At 37.4% G+C, this 24218-nt stretch overlaps 1 protein-coding gene and 1 pseudogene across 1 annotated transcript in view; both read left to right on the top strand.

Moving 5' to 3' along the window:
* Positions 1-24218, top strand: part of LOC120315406 (dynein heavy chain 6, axonemal-like) — a 169826-nt gene that overhangs the window by 42337 nt on the left and 103271 nt on the right. The window contains exons 29-40 of the mRNA XM_039359700.1: positions 604-765; positions 2752-2889; positions 4734-4901; positions 7040-7188; positions 7914-8021; positions 8979-9534; positions 10439-10561; positions 11146-11328; positions 14666-14809; positions 16636-16857; positions 17825-17972; positions 23744-23901. Of these exons, the coding sequence (XP_039215634.1) occupies positions 604-765; positions 2752-2889; positions 4734-4901; positions 7040-7188; positions 7914-8021; positions 8979-9534; positions 10439-10561; positions 11146-11328; positions 14666-14809; positions 16636-16857; positions 17825-17972; positions 23744-23901 (2259 nt within the window). The remainder of the gene's footprint in view (positions 1-603; positions 766-2751; positions 2890-4733; positions 4902-7039; positions 7189-7913; positions 8022-8978; positions 9535-10438; positions 10562-11145; positions 11329-14665; positions 14810-16635; positions 16858-17824; positions 17973-23743; positions 23902-24218) is intronic.
* Positions 5284-5384, top strand: LOC120315415 (annotated as a pseudogene).

Below are 24218 nucleotides of genomic sequence, written 5' to 3'. Positions count from 1 at the left end.
GAGAAAACAGGAAATACAGCAGAGCAATGACAAGTTAACAGCGGGAGGCTAAAAGTGGTAGAGTGAAGGTTGATGACATTTAGAGATAGTGATGATCACCATGGAGCTTTGGGGTTAAACTTTCTCTTCTCACAAGGTAGATGGTACAGCTGAAGGTACCTTTGTACTAGAACTTCTTTCCCCCCCCTCCAAAAAAAAACCCACCCGGAAAGAAAAAGCAAATAGAGACATTGATGAAGGAACAGAAAAAATAAATACAATACAGGTCCCATAAGATTGATTGTGGCAGCCCCATGAGACTAGTTTAAGTGTAAGGTGAAAAATAAAATTAATTGTCATGCCCTGATTTCAATTCTAGTTAAGAAGCTTCTAGCCTACATAGCCTCAGGACTACATTTAGAAGTCAAGAAGAAGCTTATTAAGAAACCAATTGCTTTTTCTTTGTCTCAAGAGTCCACAATTAAGTCAGAGATCCATTGACATTCCATATAATCATTGCATGGCTTGATGTTGTAACCTAATTGTGCAGCTGTAGTTATGTCATATTCAGATTTCCTTAAAATATCATGCATATGCAGTTGAATGTACATTAACTCTCATTAGGATCGTTGCTATCTTTGCCTGATGGGAGCTCTGCAACTTGACCTCGGGGGTGCCCCGGCTGGACCTGCTGGTACTGGAAAAACAGAGACTACAAAAGATCTTGCAAAAGCACTTGCCATCCAATGTGTGGTGTTCAACTGTTCAGATGGCTTGGATTACAAGGTGTGGCATTCGAGCAGGCTAACCAAAACGGGAGAGTTGTTTTTTTGTAGTAAAGCATAGTAATAGTTTCTCTAAAATAATAATATCAAAGATGAGCCAGTCATTGTTTTAACTCTGTACGCTGCCTTGAGTCCTTTGGGATTGGGCGGCATATAAATAAAATTAAATACAAAAATACAAAATACAAATTTTCATCCAGTGCTTAACTGATCGATCTTTGGACGACTTAGCTAGAATAGAATGAGAGAATTGAATAAAAGAGCGAGTTTGAAACTATGTAAAAGAAAAAAACAATAATTTTATGGAGAATTAAACATTAATGGCCCTTGGTAAGATAGGATTGTAAAGAAATTACTTCTCAAGCTAATGATTCTTCTAATAGAATTAATTACAGCAAATTGGATTATTGTACAATTATTCTATCCATCTGTCTGTTCAGTCCCTTTCATAATGGTCATAGCAAGGTCAGTAGCTTTGTTTAGATGTGATGCCTAATCTTGGTTTATTAAATAAGCCAGAATCTGCTCCTTAAATATTCAAATACATAATTGTTTGATTTATATACATGTTTTCTGCATTGTTCAGAACCTGTAAGTGTTGCTAATTCTTTTATCATTGGAAGGATGAAGAATAAATGCAAATTTGAGAGAGTCCTTAGGGGGCATCAGTCACTCTTGGAATTGTTTTGTTGTTTTGCTTTTTTTTTTCTTAGCACTGGTTAGCAATCAGTACAAAAGTTTAACCTAGTCCCCAAAGGGGTAAACAAATTTTAGCATAAAGTGAGTGAAAAATGACAGCAACGTCTATTAGGTCACTCAGTAATTGCATCTATTGAACTGTTGGTATAGATTCTAAGAGTAACTATGCTTTTAACATCTATATATAAATATTTATGAATTAAATCATCCACAGTCAGATATAAAAAGCCTGGCATGGTTGCTGTAGAGTGCTGTAAAGGAGTGCTGAAGCATGGCGGGGAATGAAGTTTGTTGCCATTAAAAAAAGATGGAAAGAACCATGAAAGCATCCACACCTGCCTCTTAGTTCTTTGGACTAAGTTTCAGTTTTGAGTCTTTCCTCATCTTCTCTTTGAAGATGGGATAAAGCAATGTAACTATATCCATTAAATCAGAATACCAAGTTTAGATGTACTGTCTAATAGCAGCACACAAAATTGTTCATAAATCAGCTTCAAACTATGGTTTGCATTTTAAATAAACCTAATTTCCTCCTGGGGAGGAAAGTTATGGCAAATCTAGACAGCATACTAAAAAGAAGAGATATCACCCTGCCAACAAAAGTACGTATAGTCAAGGCCATGGTTTTCCCAGTTGCAATGTATGGCCGTGAAAGTTGGACCATAAGAAAGGCTGAGCGCCAAAGAATTGAGGCCTTTGAACTATGGTGCTGGAGAAGACTCCTGCAAGTCCCCTGCACTGCAAGGCGATCAAACCGGTCAGTCCTAGAGGAGATCAACCCTGACTGCTCTTTAGAAGGCCAGATCCTGAAGTTGAAACTCAAGTACTTTGGCCACCTAATGAGAAGGAAGGACTCACTGGAGAAGAGCCTAATGCTGGGAAAGATTGAGGGCAATAGAAGAAGGGGACGACAGAGAATGAGGTGGCTGGATGGAGTCACCGAGGCAGTAGGCATGAGCGTAAATGGACTCCAGAAGATGGTAGAGGACAGGAAGGCCTGGAGGAACATTGTCCATGGGGTTGCAATGGGTCGGACATGACTTCGCAACTAACAACAACAATTTACTTTGGGTTAATGAGCCAGCTGGTATCAAACATTCAAACAAGTCAGAGTTGAAATAGGCTTCTGTTATTTTGATGAAGTGATGCAGAGGTTTAACACAGACTTCATGAAACTTGGATGTACGCATCCCTCTCATTACGCACTGTAGGAGTTGATACTTGAAACTACAACTGATCCGAGGATAAACATTTAAGACAGCATAACAGTGTATGCTTATTGTTTCAGATGATGGGGCGCTTCTTCAGTGGTTTGGCACAGTCTGGAGCCTGGTGCTGCTTTGATGAATTCAATCGAATTGATATTGAAGTTCTGTCTGTTATTGCCCAACAACTGATTACAATAAGGAATGCTAAAGCAGCAAAGGTAGCAGATGCTATGTTTCATGTTTTTTTTAAAAAATGTAATAGGTAGATGTATTAATTAGCATCTTTTGGTTCTCTGTACCAAGAAGAGTGAAACAGGGAAGCATTTCTACCCCACCCCTCTTCAATTTTTACATACATTTATTAATAGGGCATGATTTTCATTCTTCAAAGGATGCTGATTAATGATTAGTAGTCCTGCTCTATGCAGACATTGTTGTTATTTGATCCAGGACATAAAGTTGTTTGAGGAAGGCATTGCCATTTTCAGTGGAGCATTAATAAGATAAACATCAAACATTCCAGCTTTTGCAAAAAAAAAAAAAACCCTAAAAAGTCACTGCTGGTTTATAAACAAGGGCGAAAAAGCGTGGTGGCTCAGCAGCTTAAAGACTTTGGATTTGCTGGCCGGAAAAGGTCAGCTCTCTGTACTCCAGCAGCTCAAGCTCTTGCACCAAGTGAGGGAGCGAGTTCCCATCACTCACCTCAGCTTCTGCCAACTTAGCAGTTTGAAAGCATGCGAAACTGCAAATAGATAAATAGGTACCACCCTAGTGGGAAGCTAATAGTGTGTGATAGCAAGAAACCAACTGGCGCTGGACCTGTCTGAATACAAGACAAAATCGGTAGAGAAAAGCCCCGGATGATGCTGATACTCCCCTAGAACATTGTTAGCCACTCTATGTGTGGAGCTAGTTTGTCCCCTGCAGTGCTTCCTGGATAGTGCACAAGCATGGAAAAAAATGAACTATCATTCTTAGGTAGCCAAACTAATCTGTAATAACATTGTAGACTTTCTGGCTTTCAGGGTACCAGTGCCATATGCTAAGCAAATAATAACAAGGAGATATTGAGCAAGACCAAGGATTCAGTTACTTGACATTGTTTTTTTTTTCATTATTCTGATGTCCCACAAGAACACATCATGTAATATCTCAAAATACTTAGGAGAGATCTGCTGCTATATTGAGTTTTTATCAAACTAGAGGTACCGAGAATACATTTGTGCTTTCAGGATTTTTTGAAGCAAGTACTCTTCTCAGTTATTTTACAGAATCCAGTCTATTTTCTATTTCTAGATGAGATCTAGTCCACATTTTGAAAATCTACTCTCCAAGCCCCCAAATGCACTGTTAAGACTTGAGACTGTTCTGTTAAAAGTCAAGGCAAAAATTTGGGCTACCATGTTTAATTTTTAATTAGAATTAAACCTGGTGCCTTTTAGGTTTGGCCTTTCATATTGAATAATGCCTGCCATTCTGTATGGTGCTATCATTGTAGCTGAACTTAATTCATGTGGCTTTTCGCCACAATTTCTCTTGGCTTTCGGGCTTCGGCATGCCAAACCAAGTGTTAAAACGAGTTAATGAGATAGAACATCAAAGAAATGTGTCTTTTGTTCCAAGTTATTACTTGCTTAAACCAACTAAATATCTTTATAACTCAACACTTCCTATACGTAACAGATGCAGTGAGTTACACTCTGTGATGATTTATAGAAAATATAGGGGATATTAGCTGTTCTTATCTGATTTGAGTGACTTTGAAACATTAATTCCTTTGTTTTTATTTTTCAGCACAGACATTGGAATATGTATATAATGGAAATAAATAATGCTGAGCCATTAAACTTTGGGTTCAGCAATTTTGAGATACATTGTTTTGTTTTTATAATAAGCTTATATTATGGTTTTATGTTTTATATAAATTAATATCTTATGTTTTATGTATAATTATGCTGTATTCGTGAATGTTCTGATCTATGACTAAAATAAAGAAAAATATAATTTGGATGTAAATATAAATGTAATGGCTTTCTTTTTTTCCCCCTTTCTTTTACCAAAGGTCACTCGGTTTATGTTTGAAGGACGCGAAATCAAATTAATTATGACTTGCGCGGCTTTCATTACTATGAATCCTGGCTATGCTGGACGAACAGAGTTACCTGACAATCTAAAAGCACTCTTCAGGCCCTTTTCTATGATGGTTCCAAACTATGCTTTGATTGCAGAGGTACTTGTTCAATACCTATTGTTAGGGCCAGTGGCAGCAATTAACAACAATAGGGCAGGTCAATCATTCGATTGCGTATTTTCCACAGCCCAGCCAACCTATCTAAACCAGATCTATGTGTTTTCCACACCTCCCGCTTAGAAGCAGTTAAAAACATGATTTCCAATCCACAAAGGTTCTGAAAAGAGGTCCTTTAGGCAGTGAGTACTTTTTGGCTAAACAGACAGCAGGTCCAAGGTCAAACAATTCCATCTGAATCCCTCACTTTGGATTCAACCTAATAGTTTTAATAATTAATTAAAACTATTATTACTATTGTTAAAACCATTTAAAAGGTTTGATTAATTAAAGGTATTTCGCATATACTTTGTTAATCAGGCTAATATTAGCCTTTTGGTTAAAATCAAGTGTAGTATCTGTTCTTAACAGTTTAATTACTTAATAGATTTACTAATTGTACTAAACAAGACGACCAGAGCACAAGTAGGGGATTTGAATTTTAGATTTTAATTATACATTTAATAATTTATTTTACCTTTTTTCTACTCATTGACTTTGAGTTGCCCAAAGAATGGATACTGGGAAGTGCGGGCGAGCATTGTCGTGAACCAACACCATACCGGAAGTCAGCGTGCCCCGACGCTCGTTATGGATGGCTAGTCTGAGTTTTCGTAACGTTTCACAGTAGACTTCTGAATTGATGGTTGAACCACGCTCCATGAACTTCACTAGCAGTACTCCTTTGGCATCTTCACATTTGGCAAAATTTTCTATGGCACCACTTCCGGTATGGTGTTGGTTCATGATAATGCTCACCTGCACACTGCTAGATGCACCCAAGAACTTTTGAAGCACTTCCGTTGGGACGTTTTTGATCACCCCCCCCATAGCCCAGATTTGGCGCCAAGCAACTACTACTAAGGAATTTAAAACCTTGTAAGACGTTATGAGAAGTGCCTCAATTTGAATGGCGATTATATCAAAAAGTAATGTAACGTAGTTTTCTAATGTATATAATAAAAGTTCTATATCTGCAAGTGTCTGTCATTGATAAACAAACAGAGATTTATTTCTGAATTGCCCTTGAAATACTTTGAAATCTCCTCCCAGAGGGGAGTAACAGAAACAGACCGCCAAGTGGGTGTGTGGGGTCTCTAACAAGGCTTTGAGCTCTAATCACCTAGCGCTTATAAGCAGCATCCTGAATACCAGGAAGTGAGCTTCCTATGATCTTCTCAGCTGTCCTTACCCAATCTCTGTATGGACTTTCTATCTGAGGCACTGCTGCCACCAAACCAGACAGTGATGCAGTTTGTTAAAATGCTCTCAATCGTGCCTCTGTAAAAAAGTGGCCAGGACAGAAGAAGAAACATGTGCTCTCCTCATCCGACGCAGGAAATGTGGTTTGCACACTTCACTAAGGATGACATGTGGAGAGACCAGTTCAGATTGTTAGTTATCTGCATCCCCTGATACTTAATACTGTTGACTATAACTGCATCCTTGATACTGAGTGGAGTATGACTACGCCGGCTCTTTCTAAAATCTACATTAATTCCTTTTGTTTTATTAACCAGGTTACTTTTATTGCGCCAGTCCACCAGAACCTTCACCTCTTCCCTCTCAGCATCTTCATTGTTGTCCCTGGCTAAGACCCACCACTGCTGTGTCATCTGCATACTTCACAATATGATTTGTAGCAGATTTGGCACAGCAGTTGTGGGTCATCAAGGTGAACAGTAGTGGACTCAGGACACAGCCCTGTGGGGAACCTGTACTCAAGGAGATGGAGTTGGAAACTTTCTTTCCAACTCACACAACCTGGGGCCTATCAGTAAGGAAATCAAGTTATCCTGCTTTTTTAATTTCTTTTATTAACAGCTCAAGACAGTGAACATATCTAACATTCCTTCCTCCTCCTCTTTTCTCCACAACAATAACCTTGTAAGGTGAGTTGGGCTTAGGGAGAGTGACTGGCTCAAAGTCAACCAGCTGACTTTCAGGCCCAGGGCAGGATTACAAGTCACACTCTCCTGGTTTTTAGTCCAGCATCTTAACCAGCAGACTAAAGTGGTTCTTTAGTTATCTAGTTATGCTTGAGATTTTTGATTTTTGTAAGAATGTGTTTTATATTTCAGGTTATTCTGTATTCTGAGGGATTTGAATCAAGTAAAATACTTGCAAGGAAGATGACCCAGATGTATAAACTCTGTAGTGAACAGCTTTCCCAACAAGACCACTATGATTTTGGAATGAGAGCGGTCAAATCTGTGTTGGTCATGGCCGGGTAAAATATTTTTGTTTGTTTATTTCCCATCTTTATTATTTTTACAAATAACTCAAAGCAGCAAACATACCTTCCTCCTATTTTTCCCACAACAACCCTTTGAAATGAGTTGGGTTGACAGAAAGAGTGACTGACCTAAAGTCACCCAATTGGCTTTCATGGTTAAGGTGGGATTGAACTCATGGTCTCCAATTTCTAGCTTGATGCCTTAACCATTTGACAAACTAGCTTTCATGTTCTATGAAGTACAATTTTATATAGAGGCTGATACATTCACGTATTGTTAGGAAAAAAGCATTATACAGTGGACTTATAGAAAATAAAATTATTTCTGGTTATGTGTAATTTCTGGGCAATAAAGCTTTTGATGAATGCCACTAAAGTGTATATTTTTATATTGACATGATTAATGACAGGTATGTACAACTTGCTATATAATAATCCATTGTTTGTGGGGTTTTATGGGGGTTTAATTCATCTATTTTATCAATCTGTATATGATTATGAAACAAAATGTATAAAACACCTAACAACGAGAAAGAACATTGGTATATAATAAAACCTGTTTTACTGATCCAGTCACAATAGTTAACTGATAACTATAAATTAAGGATTTTGTAGTTATTAGAGAAGACCGTTATAAACTTCCAATTTCCATATATTTCTAAAGTAACTGACATACTAATGTTAATATAAACTTAAAATACTGTTTTCTGTAAATTTAGATCACTAAAGAGAGAGCATCCAAACCTGAATGAAGATGTTGTTTTAATAAGAGCATTACGAGATTCGAATCTTCCAAAATTTCTTGCAGATGATGCTCTTTTGTTCAGGTACTTTTAAAATTAATTATTACTTTTTTATTTCGTTATAAGATCCACAATGAAATAAAAATGAAAACAGATGGTTTCCTTAAACTCTTAAGCACTTGAAACCAGATCCAGAAACGGATTGTGAATCAATAAGTATGCTAAAGATTTGATTCCATTCTTCAGTCTAAATTAACAATCTTAAGGTCTATTCTGTATGATTGCAATTAGTTAGTCTATTGTTGTTTCCAAGGCAATCCCATAATGACTGACTGTAATAATCCAGCCAAGAGGTTAAAGCTGGATAACCATAATAAGACTGCCTTTGTTTCTGTTAATTCCAAACATATATGTCCACTAAGCAGATAAAGATTTGCTTAGCTACAGAATCCTGTTATACTCTGCAGTATAAGTCACGTATGGTGGGATGGGCTGCAAACAAATTTAATACATACATACATACATACATACATACATACATACATACATACATACTTCTGAGGACAATATTGGATGAGTTCCTGTAAACTGAAAATCCAGATTTCATTATGAATATTTTTCATTTCTAGCTATCTTCTCTGATATTGTTTCCCTGACTGCTTTTAATTTAATACATGGAAGTGGCAAGGACAAGGCAATTTTGAACTTAAAAGTTTTGAATCTGGGCGTTTTATTTTACCTAGTGAATATTTACAACTACCTTGTTATGCCCATTTTTGTACTCTGGCCATGGTTGGGGAATAGAGAACCACTATTCCCAGTTTGGTTTTTACCCAACCATGTCTGTCAGCATTTCAGTTGAGAAATGGGGTAAAAGAAAAGGAGAATTAGAGGGATTAACAACAGAATGCAAATCCTCCCCTTATTCGTTAAAATGTAAAATGTTCTCTTTGACAGCTTAAATTTTGCACTGGTGGTGATGGGGTACCAGTAAAGTAAATACAGTAAATGAGCCAATCTCTTGTGCTTCATTTCTTTTAGTGGAATTATATCAGATCTTTTTCCTGGAGTCATAATCCCAGAACATAATTATGGAGTGCTGCAGTCGACAATAGTGGATACCATTCTTTCCAAAGGATTGCAGACCGAAGATACCATGATTCGTAAAGTGATACAGCTGTACGAAACTATGCTGGTAAGGCATGGGGTCATGCTTGTTGGACCAACAGGAGGTGGAAAAACTACAGTTTATCAAATTTTGGCAGATACACTTGGAACTTTATATAAAGCAGGTGAGGAATATCATTTTTTCCAGCCAGTTAAAACATATGTTCTGAATCCTAAATCAATAACTATGGGTGAGCTATATGGTGAAGTTAACAATTTAACCCTGGAATGGAAAGATGGCTTAATGGCACTTAGTGTGCGAGCTGCTGTAGTGGACACCTCTGAAGATCATAAATGGATCATCAGTGATGGACCTGTGGATGCACTATGGATCGAAAATCTGAACACGGTTCTAGATGACAACAAGATGCTTTGTTTGGCTAACAGTGAAAGAATCAAACTGACACCATCCATCCATATGATGTTTGAGGTAATTTACATTCTTAGTTTTAATGGATTTTCTAAATGCTATATTCAGAGTATCACTGGATTTCACTGCGTTTGTTTCAATGTTTTTCTCAAGAACAGCATCATTGTTCAAATCTTCAAAACTAATTTGATTTGGATAAATGTGGAAGCATCTATTAACTATGTCTTATTCAAAATAGAAAAAGGAGCTCTAACTTTATCTCTTACATTTTAGCACTGGGGGAATTGCTGTTTTCAAAGTTTTTGTTTCTTGTATTTCTTCTATATGAGGCAGTAAATGTTGTGTAGCCTAAAACCTTGCTTGCATTGTTATGCAACTGAACAACAATTTTACATCTGTTCTATATTTAAAGGTGTTTTTAAAATTATGTATGACTTCATAATATGACTGTCTTATATGTTGTCTCTGTTGCTGGAAGAAGCAAACCAGTGTGTGCTTCTTGACTCAAGCTGATAGGGCAGAAGGAAATATCAATAACTTCATCTTCCAGGATGGGAAATAATTTCTTTCCATTCTAAACAATGGAAAGTTTTTATTTTGGTTTTTTAAAATAAAAATTACAAGGCTGGAATAAATATTCCCTTAATGTTATTACTGTATTTGAGAAATACTGTACCCTGGATCTCTTCCCGGTTTTTTTTTTTTTTTTACTCTTGTATGATTAGAGTTCTGAGGTAGAATATGAAAGATTTGGAAGTCGTTCTTCAGAGACCCAAGGTGAAATCCTGAAGATTTCCTCTTTGCTGTGAAATCCAACAATGCTTATATCTGTCTGGGATTACAATCTCAATTAACCAAGAAATAGAAATGTTATTTCTGAACCAAAGACCCAACTTTAGCTGCATTGCTTTCTTTGCTAAGAATATGCTGAACTAGAAACAGGTGCGGTGTCTGTGAATTTTAGGTAGAAGACTTAAGAGTTGCTTCTCCTGCCACAGTAAGCCGATGTGGAATGGTATACATTGACCCAGAGGAATTGAAGTGGATGCCCTATGTCAAAACATGGATGGCAGGCCTTGAAGAAAAAGTATGTTTTATCTAGTACACAATAATAACTAAGCATTTTGCACATTTTTGCTAAGACCGAATATTCTCTGAGGCCACCTTTGTTATAGGCCCCACATTTATGTAATATCCTGGTCCCAGAAGAACCCTTGGCCTTTTTTCTTCTGGCATTTAAGCAGATATTGAATGTTTTTCTTTTTTTTTCAAACATGCCTTTGGTGTTACACTACACTGGGCAATCAACATGATGGCCATGCAATTTATTTTTAACTTATCTATGTTGTTGTAAGGTGTCCAGAACTTGGGATGGGCAGCAGAAGGAAGGAAGGGAGGGAGGGGATTCTCAATTCCCATAATCTGCTTTTTCATTGTTGAAATGGCTTTGTAAAATGGCTATAAACATTGGTATCTTCCCTCTGGGCATACCAGTACCTTCTTTTGTTTCTCATTTGTCCTATTTTGACTCTAGACCTATTAGCACAGGAGACTTTCGAGTGCAATATTACGTACACTAATATATCAGATTTGCTTTCTTCTTATGAAATGTACATTTTTCTGAGCTGGTGAGGAAACAATAATTGTACGACAATATTGATTTTTATTTAGCTCAATGAAGAAACAAGAACATACTTGTTTGAACTCTTTTCGCGTTATGTTGAAGATGGCCTAAAATATGTTCACAAAAAGTGTTCCCAAGCCATATCACAAGTGGACATCAGTAAAGTTGTTGCTCTTTGCTGTTTACTGGAGTCATTACTTCTTGGAAAGGCAGGACCCAGTATGAACTTGGTACGTCTGTTTGCTTTGCCCTTTGTATAGTTCCTCTTTCTTTTTCCTACATGGTGGGACCTGATAGGTCTAAAAGAAGTAGAGGAAATTTTTAACAGTATTATTCTATTCTGCATGTAGTCCAGCACTTGTATCCATTCATTCAGCAACTGCTCAAAGTTACAGGAGTACTGAAAAAAATGAACTTCTGATTAATCCTCATTTATAAGTTCCCTCCATTGCAGCACCCCCATGGGCACGTGATCACAATCTGGGCATTCAGAGGCCCTGATTGCAAGTACAGTGTAGCAGTTGGCCACAGCTGCTGACAAGTAAAATCAGTGGGGACAACAAAGTCAGCGGGGAAGCCAGGAAGGAAAGTTGCAAGTTCCTCCTAGAAATTGCTCCTGCCTCCTTTTTTCCTGTGTGGAAGAACCAGTGGAGGATCTCATACTCCATTGCCTCCCCATCTGCCTGCACTCTTTAGCAACAGCCCCCAACCTTTTGGGCACTGGTCGGTTCTGTGGAGAGAGGTTTTTCCACGGACTGAAGGGGGCGTGGTTTCATGCACTACCTGTATCCCGCAGATGGGGCTTGTTTGCGTGGCCAGGTTTCTGGCATGCTGTGGCCCAGTGCCGGTCCACGGACCAGGATTGGGGACCCCTGCTGTATAGCATGTGCCTACCTGTAGTCTGCAGCACATACTCATCTGCACCACCCCCACCAAAAACCTCTGCCGACCCTCCCAATGCCTCCAATGGCTCTCCCAAGGCCTCTGCTGACCCTTGTGACCTCCAATAACCCACCAAAAGCCTTTGTTCACCTGCCTGACTTCCTTGGTGTCTGTCTGGGAGAGTTCCCCCCCTTCCACAACACCACTGCACTCCTTGCTTAAGACTGCCGCGTTTTCCCCATGTTATGACAAACGTGCTCTAGTGGTTATGATGGCAACCGGGACTTTTGGGATTACTGTCAGTAGATGATCTGGCCACATTATGCTGCACTTTACAGCATAAGGTAGGGGGAAAGCATACATTGAAAGTATCGAGCACTGTTTACCAAACCTGCTAGAATCTAATTGTGGTACATTTTCTAAGACTAGGTGCGGAACAAACTTCATAAGCCTCTCTCTTCAGCTACAATGCCACTGCTTAAAAGACATTTCCTTTCAGACTTCTCTAAATGATTTCTGAGAGCAGCAGTACATGGAAAAATAGCTTCACTTATTGGTTTCAAAGAAATACAGAGTATCACAGCCATCCGTTTAATATACGTCTAGCAATATTTCCATGCTGGTTTGCTCTGTAGAAGCCAAGCACAGGAAGAATAATTTTTTTTTCTAAACCACCTCAGAGTTATGATAGCAGTATTTTCTATATAGCAGTGGTGTTTTTGCCTGAAGCACTATGTAGAGAAAGCTTATTGTAGTAGTGATATTAACTTGTTGCTTAGAGCTATAGCTAGTTAGCTATAGAAATACGTTCTGAATGTAACTATTTGAAGGCATGTATATGTAAATGTACATGTACATATCCTTCACCTTCATGAAAATGCATTCACTTGTAGTGGAGTGACTTGGGCTCATGATAATGATAGGTAATGTACTATGAAACACAAAATGCAGAACATTCAGTATATTCGTTTTTGATACTTGTTAAGTGAGAACTGCAGGGGACATTAAGCAAGGATCTCATGTGACCACGACATCCAATTTCCTGCCCCATTGACTTTGCTTATGGGAAGTTGGCAGAGAACATTGGAAATTGTGATCACGTAGTTATAGCTCATTGCAATTTCATAATTGCAATCTGGATCCCAAGTACCCAGATTATGATCAAGTGACCCCAGCGACAGCCAAAACTTCAAAGATCAGTTACAATTACCATTCATTTAGCATGTTCGTAAGTTTGAACAGTCAATGAGTGAATGGTAATTAAATGAAGACCACCCCTATCCCAAGCAGGAGATTCCAAATATGCATTGACATTTTTGTTCTAGGAAAAACTTACTGGAAACCTGTGAATATATAGATTAATTCTGTTGAATGTTCAGAACTCATTTTTCCTTAACAGTTCATCTCATTTTATTGAATGTTCATGTCAACTCTTCAAATATGTTTGTTCTGAGACATGCACCATGGTTTATGATTAAGTGTGAGCTTATAACTATTGATTCCACCCTTTTTGACACCACACCCAAATGCCTTCTGTGGGTTGTTTTGAATTCAATGTGCACTCTTTTCAAGATTCACTACAGTGTTTTATAACACTACAGTGTTATAGAAACAAATCTAAAATTAGGTTGTTTAAGTGTATTTCTTCTGTTATCAATGAATGGAAATGAAAGCAGTCAACACTGCTTTAGCTCAGGTCTATAGTTCCTATTTCTATTCTGTATGTGAGCCACAAGCTGGTAATATTATGATTGAGTTGGATTGGTTTGGGGAAGAGGGAGTTAATGAGTGATATTTATTACACTAGCTTAAAGCATCCATGTTATTTCTTAACTACCCTAAAATGAGAAAAATCAAGCCAATATTTAGGTATACAAGTAGTCTTTGGTTAACGACTGTCCTGTTTGGTGATCATTTGAACTTATGACAGGCATCCCCGTGGTCACATGATTACCCTTGCGATTTTCACAGCTGGCTTCTGACATGATAAGCCAATGGGGAAACCAGCAGGAAGTCGCAAGCCTCTGTCATATGACTTTGTGCTTATCTATTTAGGGTGATTCTTTTAGCAACTGAACTGATATTGTCAGTCAGGCAATGTCACATTATATTTCACTTAACTATATTGCTGGTCCCAGTTGAGGTAGTAAAACGAAGACTACCTGCATTTTGAATGATTATTTATGGAGTTTAGCACCAGTTTTGCCCCTTAAAGCATCCAGTACTCTGAGGAGATGTGTAGATGCTTGAAGCTATATAGTCCAGGCTAAACTCAAAACTCCAATGGCAGCATTTGGGAATAAAATATCAAAAGTTCCATGATCATGCTTTCCAAATTGTTCAGGATGAGTGTATTGTACAAATGCATTATGCTTCTTCTGAATATTGTGAATATTAGTTAACTGAGAATTTATGTATTAAAATTCTAATATATTTGTTCATAATGGCATAATGCTTAAATCTTATAAAATATGAATATAATGTGCACATATGTTTTTACACTAATATTTTTCTTTCTCAAAATGTGTGGAATATATATTCCTTAAAGTAGCCTGCTATTTCCCAGGGAAGATAAATTTAAATTTGCAAAATTCATATTCTTCAAGGATATTTTTCTTGTATTATTTTCTGTCAAAATCACCTTTGTAGTCACCTAACCCTGATCATCTTTTCCTATCTAAACAGGAACAATCACGGTTAAATTCTCTTGTGTGCCAGACATTTGTCTTCTGTTATTTGTGGTCTGTGGGTGGAAATATAACAGAGAACTGTTGGGATGCTTTTGATACATTTGTAAGACAGCAATTTGAAGATAATCCTGATGCCAAGGTATGAAATATATTGTGGGAATAATACTTTGGCTTTTGTGGTAATGCTCTTCATTATCATGTTGCAATAAAACAAGAGTGATTTTTCCTTTATTTCAGTCTCTAAAAAGAGATATTCACAAGTGTTTCTGGATTCAGATATACCCCAAACAAACATCCCGTTAAAATAATATTAGGGCAGGAATGTGCAAAATTCACAGATTTGGGAAGAAAATATTTGTGAAGAGAACATTCTGGAACTCAGGAAAGTTCTCTTTCTCTGTATATCTTGCTAAATCTCCTCTTGAACTGGAGATGATCCAGCAGTTTCTGGAAATAAATTCCCTGAACTGGAAATGTTTAACATGTTCTGGACCAGTTTTCTAACCTGTTTCAGGGCTGGATGAGCCCAGCTCACCCTGAATTGCTTCTGCTTTGAAGGATGGGGACCACCCCTGGAATGACATTTTCAAGAAGTGTTTTGGCATGGCCTGGAGGGAAATTGAATGTTTCACTCCAAAATGATATCACTACTTAGAACCTTTCTCTACACGCACCTAACTTTGTACAGACAGTCTCTTTTTTTCTACTGTGTATCAGGATCTGCTTTCACCTCCTTCTCAACTGTACCAGAGGTAGCTGAAACCATCATAAAGTATTCTAGTGCTGAAATAAAGTTTTCTTAAACAGACAACAAACTGCAGCAATTATGCCATTGCTGGTGCATTTCACCAAATATCGAGCAGGTGTTGCAGCCAGACAACTTATATGTAAATGAACAATTTGACACTTGCTTGACTATTTTAGGCTAATGCAAGCATCTCTCTTCCCCTTTGGTTTCTCAACCCAGTTCTGTATTATAATTTAGGCAATAAGAGATTTCCGATCTTTCAAACTGGGCTGTTCCTCATAATGAGGTTTCCAAGCATACCCGTGGCTCAGAATCCTAGCTCAGCTACTTTTAAAACACCAAGTTGAGTAGACTAAACCTTAGTTTAAAAATAGTTTTAAAAAGGCATGGTGTAGAGGTTGTTCCATGAAGCAGCAGAGAGAGAAGTGGTTGGTTCTCTTGTTTATCTTCTGAAAACACCCCCACCTCCACCCAATCTGTGCCTGTCAGGTCTTTTCCAGGTTTGCTGACAGGCACTGATGTTAAAGAGGCAGCTTTCCCATTTCCTGCCACCTCTGTCAGCATTTGCTGCTGATTTCTGGGTGGGGGTGTATGGAAGAGGAAAGCAAGGTGATTTTACTCTATTTATCCTCCAGGTCTCTCACACTAAATAAAAATACAGCACTTGGTGGCATCATTGATGTAAGTTTCTATCTTCTGAAAGACTCATAGACAGCACTCTTGGCTCTTACTCTCTGTAAGATGTATTCTTGGTCTAAAACAGGGGTGTCAAACTGCCGGCCTGTGGGCTGGTTTCATCATACCGAAGCCGCGCCCACCCCATTGCCGGCAATGCAAAAAGAGTCGCAATACGTCGCGACACGTCACGTGACGTGGTGAGTTTGACACCCGTGGTCTAAAACTTAAGTAAACTTCATGTACAATAACTGGCAAACATGTGAAATAAATAAAGGTTTCCTTGATTATTTGCTGATTCAAAATGCAGAGTGTAATACCTGCTTTAGATTTTTTTTTTATGGTAAATTCTGAGGATAACGAACAAAATTCTGCCTTCATTATTGTAAAGGAAAACCCGAGAATGTATTAGTAGTTTCTGCTAGTTTATGGATGAAAGAATCTGAGCAATTTATGGTTCAAACTCCTATGTCTGTATTAATAGAAATATTCTTTGCTCTTAGTCCTTGGTAGAACATTAACATGGCTATTTCACCTTCTAGCTCCCAACTTCTGGCGATTTGTGGAGTGTTTACATTGATTACGATACAAAACGCTTGGATCCTTGGGAGCGAATTATACCAACGTTTAAATACAAAAGGACAGTACCATTTTTTGAAATGCTTGTTCCTACCACGGACACTGTACGCTATGGATTTCTAATGGAAAAATTGCTAGCTGTCAAACATTCCGTGCTATTCACAGGAATTACTGGAGTTGGCAAAGTAAGAATTATGTGATTACACAGTGAAATTATTTGATTTTGAAAACAAAACAAAACAACGGATTCAAAAGGACTTATTAAAAAAAACATTTAAAGGACTATTCATTAAGGCATTTTTTGACTAAGGTCCAACCTAATTTTGATTCTCACCACACACTTGGGTGTTGTGTAATTATTCTTTATTTAACAAATAACAGCACATGGGCTGTGAGCCAGATAAGGTATCATATGTAGAGAAGAAGACTTGAACATTTTTCCCTACTGTAGGCCTAATGACTGTTCTTCAATTAAGAGTGCCAGGTATGCCCTGTTCCCAGTTCTAATCAAGATGGTAGTCTTTCACACCACAATCCTGATCTGACTCGACCCTTTTCTCCCCATCTCTTTAGCCAAAAAATCTCTCTCTCTCTCACACACACACACACACACACACACACACGAAATGTGTGCCATGACTTTGCACAAACATCCCAAAGCAATGGAACTTGCAGGAAATTGGTACAAAATTCTTTTTTTGTCAATTTGGCAAAACCAGCCAGGAGCAAGGGATCCACAAGTAGGCAACACCAAGTTGCTTCTGGTTTGATGTTAACTCTAGAGATAGTGAAGGATTACAGGAAGAGTCATAATTTCTGCATTTGGGGAAATTAATTTTCCGTTACAACTATAACTTCATTATAAAAGTTACAGTATTGGCTGATCAGCTAAAAAGGAAGAAGATAAATAAATGCATTATAAATATTTTGAAAGACCTGTTGAGTCCCTTATTTAGTGGGATTGGGAAAAGAGAAAAAAAACTTGCATGCGAACATTTTTGTGGCCCATAAAAATGGAAGAAATATGATTGGGAAATGCATTACTGCTCATAGGATTCTGTAGTCTGGTCCATGTATAGCAGTATAGTAAATATTGGAGGGAATTACGGTATCTACATGTCCTGTTATTTATCTACCTTTTCTTTTACAAAGTCTGTAGTTGCAAGATCACTGCTTAACAAAATACAAGATGAAGCTGGCTATGTTCCTGTTTACTTAAATTTCTCTGCTCAGACTTCTTCAGCCAGGACACAAGAGATTATTGAATCAAAATTAGAAAAAAAAAGAAAAAATATTTTAGGTAAAGATAAGTAATTACATTCTTTTTCTTGTAGTTGATTATTTAGTTTTGCTTTCTCTTTGGTTTGCTTATCTATGTATCTCTTGATCACCTAACAGAATTGAAGAAAATTAGCTTTCTGATAGGTACAGTTCATTAATATTCTTCTTCCATTTTCAGATTTGAATATGAAATTATATAGTTGTACCTCAAAGTAATAGCAAAAGGAAAACTGATTTGAAATATGAATATAGGATGCAATATTATATTGTATGCGTCAACACTTTTACTCAAGAGGGCACTATTGTCATTTAGAAATCTAATATATTCATGTTGTTATGTTATATCATGTTAACCTGAGTTTTGGTTTAAGTCAGCCTCTCTCCAGGAATTCCCAACTGCTGATGTTTATCAAATATGTTTCCCTTTCCTGTTTATAAAATAATGTTAAAATTATACCAAAGTGCAATTTCTGTTACTTGAAACAAAACACAAACAAAACTGCACATAATGTTTAGAGTGCTCTGGCTACATGTTGCTCGTCCATGAATAATATGGATATTGGTGGGAAATAGACAACCCAGCCCCTTTTAAATATTGGGATATAGACATGATTGAAAACTCAGATTCTAATGAATAGTAAGTTTTTTTTGTAGAAATAACAGAATAACAGAGTTGGAAGGGATCTTGGAGGTCTTCTAGTCCAACACCTGCTCAAGAAAGAAACCCTATATCATTTTAGACAAATAGTTGTTCAATTCTTCTTAAAAACCTCCAGTGTTGGAGCACCCACAACTTCGGGAGGCAAGTCGTTCCACTGATTAATTATTATAACTGTCAGGAAATTTCTCCTGAGTTCTAGGTTGGTTCTTTCCTTGATTAGTTTCCATCCATTGCTTCTTGTCCTGCCTTCAGGTGTTTTGGAGAGTAGGTTGACCCCCTCTTATGTGTGGCAACCCCCTAGATATTGGAACACCACTATGTGATTCTTTTCATTAAATTAGACATATGCAATTCCTGCAACCATTCTTCATATGTTGTAGCCTTCAGTCCCCTAATCATCTTTGTTGTTCTTCTCTGCACTCCTTTTAGAGTCTCAATATCTTTTTTATATCATGGCAACCAAGCCTGGTTGCAATATTCCAAATGCGGTCTTATCAGGGCATTATAAAGTGGTATTAACATTTCATGTGATCTTGATTCTGATCCTTTTTTAATATAGTCTAGGACTGTATTGGCTTTCTTGGCAACTGCAGCACAGTGCTGATTCATATTTAAGTGATTGTCCACTGGGACTCCAAGATACCTTTCGCAGTTACTACCATGGAGCCAGGTACCATCTAGTCTATACCTGTGCATTTGGTTTTTCTTACTTTTCTCACCGTTGAATTTCATTTTGTTAGATAGGGCCCAGTGTTCTAGTCTGTCAAGATTCAGATGTGTTGTTCCATGTTGAGGCTTTTCTTCATGCTCTGTATGAATCTTGTCAATAGATGTGTTCAGGAGAAAAAGTATTTTGCTTTCTAACCTAAACATGGTTTGGCCATATTTTGTTCTTGTTTTTCTGATCTATACTAAAGAAAAGAGGATAGAATCATGTGCCTCTCTTTGCTTTCAACAGAAACAGCAAAGTAAACTATATTTCTTCACAAAATTCCCTTTTTTAGATTACTCTACTTTGCCAGGACCCATGGGATTAGCTCCCTACAGCAGCTTTTCTAAATAAATCTGAACTGCAATTCCCTATATTCACTGCTGGGAATTTGGGATTTGCAGTGCCAAAAGATCTGATGATCTCCAGGTTGGAGAAGCTGCCTTAGATGCAAATAACTATACATCTTTATAGCTAAAAACAGTTAAGGTAAAAAAAAAAATCAGCTTTGATGGTCATGGGCTATATCTCATCTTCTGTTGCCTTCAGCCAACCAAAATTTCCAAGGCTTTCTTTTGTTCTCTACTTTTAAGAACATATCGCCAGAAAAGAACATAAAGATGATTTACTGCATCAGTTAGGCTAGTTATTTTACATATTATTTACGTCTGTCTGCCTCCTTGCTGTCAGTGTGCTCTGACATGTCTGATTTTAGCTTTAAACTTACTGGTGGACTTTGTCATAGTTTTCTCCAACCTTCACCAAAAAATGTAAGATAAATACCATTATATCCAGTAAAGAAAAGAAATATATTACCGCTACTCCTATCCAAGTGTGGATACAGAACATCTGACAACTTCTGTTTCAGATTTAAATTAACTGATTAATTTAATAATCAACTAATTGTTATACAGTGCCCAGAGTCCCTCTCTGGGGGAGATCAGAGTTCAGAACTGTAAAAAAATAAATTTAAATAAATAAGTAAATAAATAATCCCACAGTTGTTCTGAAAATGGTACATTCGCATTTTTCATTTTAGTGCAAAATCACAGTACCTGTTTGGATTCTGGAAAATGTACCAATTTCATCACTGCTCAACAGAGGTATCTTAGCTTAGCTAGTGCCATTGTATGCCCTATGATTATCTTTTAATGTCGGCCAGATCCCTTATTACTGTGATTTAATACCTCGCTATGAAGCAGTATATAGGTCTAAGTGTTATTGCTATTGCTAATATATTATAAAAATATCTAAGTTACACAAAATGGGTTATTACAGCATGGAATATATAAAGTTGGTGTAAAGCATCAGGCTAGAAACAGGGAATCGTGCCTTAGGCATAAAGATAGTTGAATGGTCTTGGGCAAATCTCTCTCTCTCTCTCAGCCTAAGGAAGAAAGCAATGGCAAGCCACTTCTGAAATCTTGTCAAGAAAGCTGCAGAGACTTGTTCAGGCAGTCACCAGGAGTCAACACTCATTCAAAGGTGTGCACGCACACAAAAGTAGCCTTCCCCAATATGATGCCTTCCATATATTTCTATTATACATATATAATCTCTCACTGGCATGATCAACAATTAGGGACTGTGAAAATCAAAATCAGATATTATATATCTGAACTATTTAATCTGAGAAGACTGAAACAGAGGCATGCACTTTGAGGAGAAGCTAAGGATTAAAACATTGAGGGGGAAAGAGCAAAGCAACCTAGAAAGGTTTGTGGAAATGTAAAGAGACTATCAGAAAAATGAAGTGGATACAAAAAATCTCAAATTGTTGGAGGCCTTGGAGGGCTGAATTCAATAACCGAGGAGAAAATAGTTTGTAAATGGAGAGTTAAGGATTTACTCTCTGTGCCCTCTTTATTCATCACTCTATTGCTCTTTATCTGAAAGACGGTTAATCTGAGATCCCTTCAATTTTGACTTCGGTACATATGCTCTGTCTCTTTTCCTGCTACAATGTAATTATCCAAGGGCCAGGCTTTGATTAGCCCTATAATCTATTTCCTGTAAATACATTAACTATTATAAATACAATTGTCATCTCTGATGCAGCTATCAATCTTGTGTCACTAATACTTGCACAGGTTACATTCCCACTCTCAGAAATGATTGTATAGACCCCTGTAGAACACTCCGGTCTCCAATACAAATTACTAATGTTTATGATTGCCTTCTTTCTCAGCATTTTTGCTCTTATTATTTGATTATGTCTCGGTGATTTTAGGCAAGTACTTTTTAATTTTAAAAAGTAATTTTTATATTTTCTTTATTTCGCCTTCAACTTTATGTTATTATTGGAAAGGTGGCATGGACAAGGAGGTGGGGAGCAGAAATTCACATTAGAAGACCAACTCTGCCCTGAATGGCATATTATCATTTTTTTCCCTTTAGGAAAACTATATGCCTTATTTCAGTATTTGCTGGAAGATCAATTAGTTCTCAGATGTGGTCTTTAGGGGACTAGTCAGCAAGCCCACTCTGCCAAATATATAGTGGTTTGTGGTGTTAAAATCTTGTTTGACAAACTGAATTCTTCTGATAGCCATTTCTTGAAAGTAGCCTTTTAAATGCCATTATTGATGATTAAATTGTGTGCATTCAAAAGTAGCATACCTGACTGACTTGTTTCCCTCTGTGATTTGCATGCCTTCTGACAATTCTCATCCCTTCAGGGTGACCTCTTCAGTTTCACTTGTTGTCCAGTCAATCTCTTCAATTTTTCCTACTTAGGAAGCCTTATTAATGATATGATAAGCTTTCTTTGCAACTGCTTCTTCTGCAGAAGGGATGTTAAAACATTGCCATATGTCTTCATCCTGTTTGGCAATTGTCTTACTTCAGAGAGGCCTCAGCAGGTTTTAACTATAGACAACTGTTTAGTAACCATTATGTCACCCATGAATATAATGCCGCTGGTCATTAGCCCAAATTGGATTTTGCAGACTGTTCCCTTTCTGCCTCTGATAAATCTTTACTTTTTCTGATTCAAAAATGCAGAATCTTGCTCAAACTCTATTGCACATAGTCTTTTACATAGATATTTGCTCTAAAGTAGTCATTTTACCTTTGTTAAAAAAAAACCCATTATATATCTTTACGGCTACAAATGATATATTCTTGTATTTTCTTAATAAATGTTTTTGAAATGTTAGTAATATATATATATATCTCTAAGAACTTCCTGTCTGTGCAGTTTGTGCAATGGAGGAGATGGATTCCCCAGGAGGTATATTCCAAAAGAGTAAGAGGCAACTTAGCCTTGATATTGTCTGTGAGAGAAAGAGGATGAAGACAGCACCTCCCTAATAGTCCACAGAGTATATTGTAGATGCAGATAGTAGAGTCCTTAGTCTGGCAAACTTTTGTCTATAGCTGTGGAACAATAAAGAACTCAGCTTGGAAGAATTGCCACGTGTCCTTTTTGATTTTGAGCCTGACAGTTGTCCTCTTGATATGACAGTAATATGGAAATCATTCAGTCCTGGCCACAATTTTATTAATAAAATTCTCAATTCATTTAGAGATTAAATAAGACCATAGAGAGAAGTAAACTGGCAGCCTTTAATATAGATCCATCCTTCCTGTTTTTTCACAAGATAAAAAAAATAATGCTGTGTCCAAATGTTTGCTTCCTAAGGGAGTGTCCTGTTTTCATGTTAGGGCAGTATCCTGTCTACCTTCTTTTGTTTGCCAAGTCCCTTTCACAACAAGTAATGACATTTTTAAATTTGTTATGCATAGATTTATCAGCACCCTTCTTCAGTATTGTTGGGTAGCAAATACTCTAACACCTGCCAATAAGCTGGTCAACCTGCCTTCTTTTGTATGCATTGGGCTTATTCCTCTGGGTCAAGCAGCTTCCACTGTATTGATTTCCCAAGGGAACTGTGTTGCCTGACATTTGTCAAACAGCTAACTGTCGATCTTCTCTTAACCCTACAGATTAGAAACCAGAGCCCAGACAAATGCTGGTTTCAAATGGCAGTCTTCAATAACCAGTTTGCCCTTCTATCAGCAAGCATAGATGTGTGTGGTACATGGGAGAAAGAGACTGGCTATCTTTAAGTATGGCTCTTCAAATGATGATTTGTGCTTTCACACAATCTACCCACCATCCTTTTTCAGGCATATTTCTTTCAAGCCTACTATGAGAAGCATACCTCACTTTCTGTCTTATACACTATCTGTTTAAGCTCAAGGGCCTAAATGGAGCTTCACAGAATTTGTTGTAGGGCTTATTTCTTTGGAAAGCTTTGCTTTAGGATTTTTCAACATTGCTATGTGTAAATGAACATTTGAAGAATCAGAATTAGCCAAATTACTATACACCAAAATACTAAATATTTGATGTTAAATATCTTTATTCTATGACAGGGCTTACCAGCAATGGTTTCTTTACTCATGTATTATTTAGGAGCACCAGGGAAAAAAAGAGTTGTCATTTTTGTGGATGATCTAAACATGCCGAAACTGGATCGTTATGGCTCACAGCCCCCTATTGAGCTACTTAGACAGTACCAAGACTTTGGAGGATTCTATGACCGAGATAAACTGTTTTGGAAGGAAATCCATGTAAGTCTGTTTTCACTGCCTTTGACTGTTCTAATTCCATGTTTCATTAGAGACATGCTATAAATAGTGCTAATTACCGTTCTCCTTCCCAAAGGCTGAATTCTGATACAAGTAGAGTTTTGAGGCTTGTTGTTTCTTCAAGACTTTCTTCACTCCAGTTCACACAAGCAAGGGACAGAGTGGCGTTAAATATAATGGAGGTTTTACCCTATAGAATAAACTGTTAATCTACTACTGTTCTCTGTGTATATCTAGGCCAGGGATAGGCAACCTGGGCTCTTTTATGACTCGTGGACTTCAACTCCCAGAATTCCTGA

This window comes from Crotalus tigris, unplaced genomic scaffold, assembly GCF_016545835.1.
Source record: "Crotalus tigris isolate CLP2741 ecotype Arizona unplaced genomic scaffold, ASM1654583v1 scf7180000019100.1392032, whole genome shotgun sequence".
Taxonomy (NCBI): domain Eukaryota; kingdom Metazoa; phylum Chordata; class Lepidosauria; order Squamata; family Viperidae; genus Crotalus; species Crotalus tigris.
The sequence above is the reverse complement of the archived record's forward strand: the minus strand, read 5'-3'. Positions and strand labels throughout refer to the sequence as shown.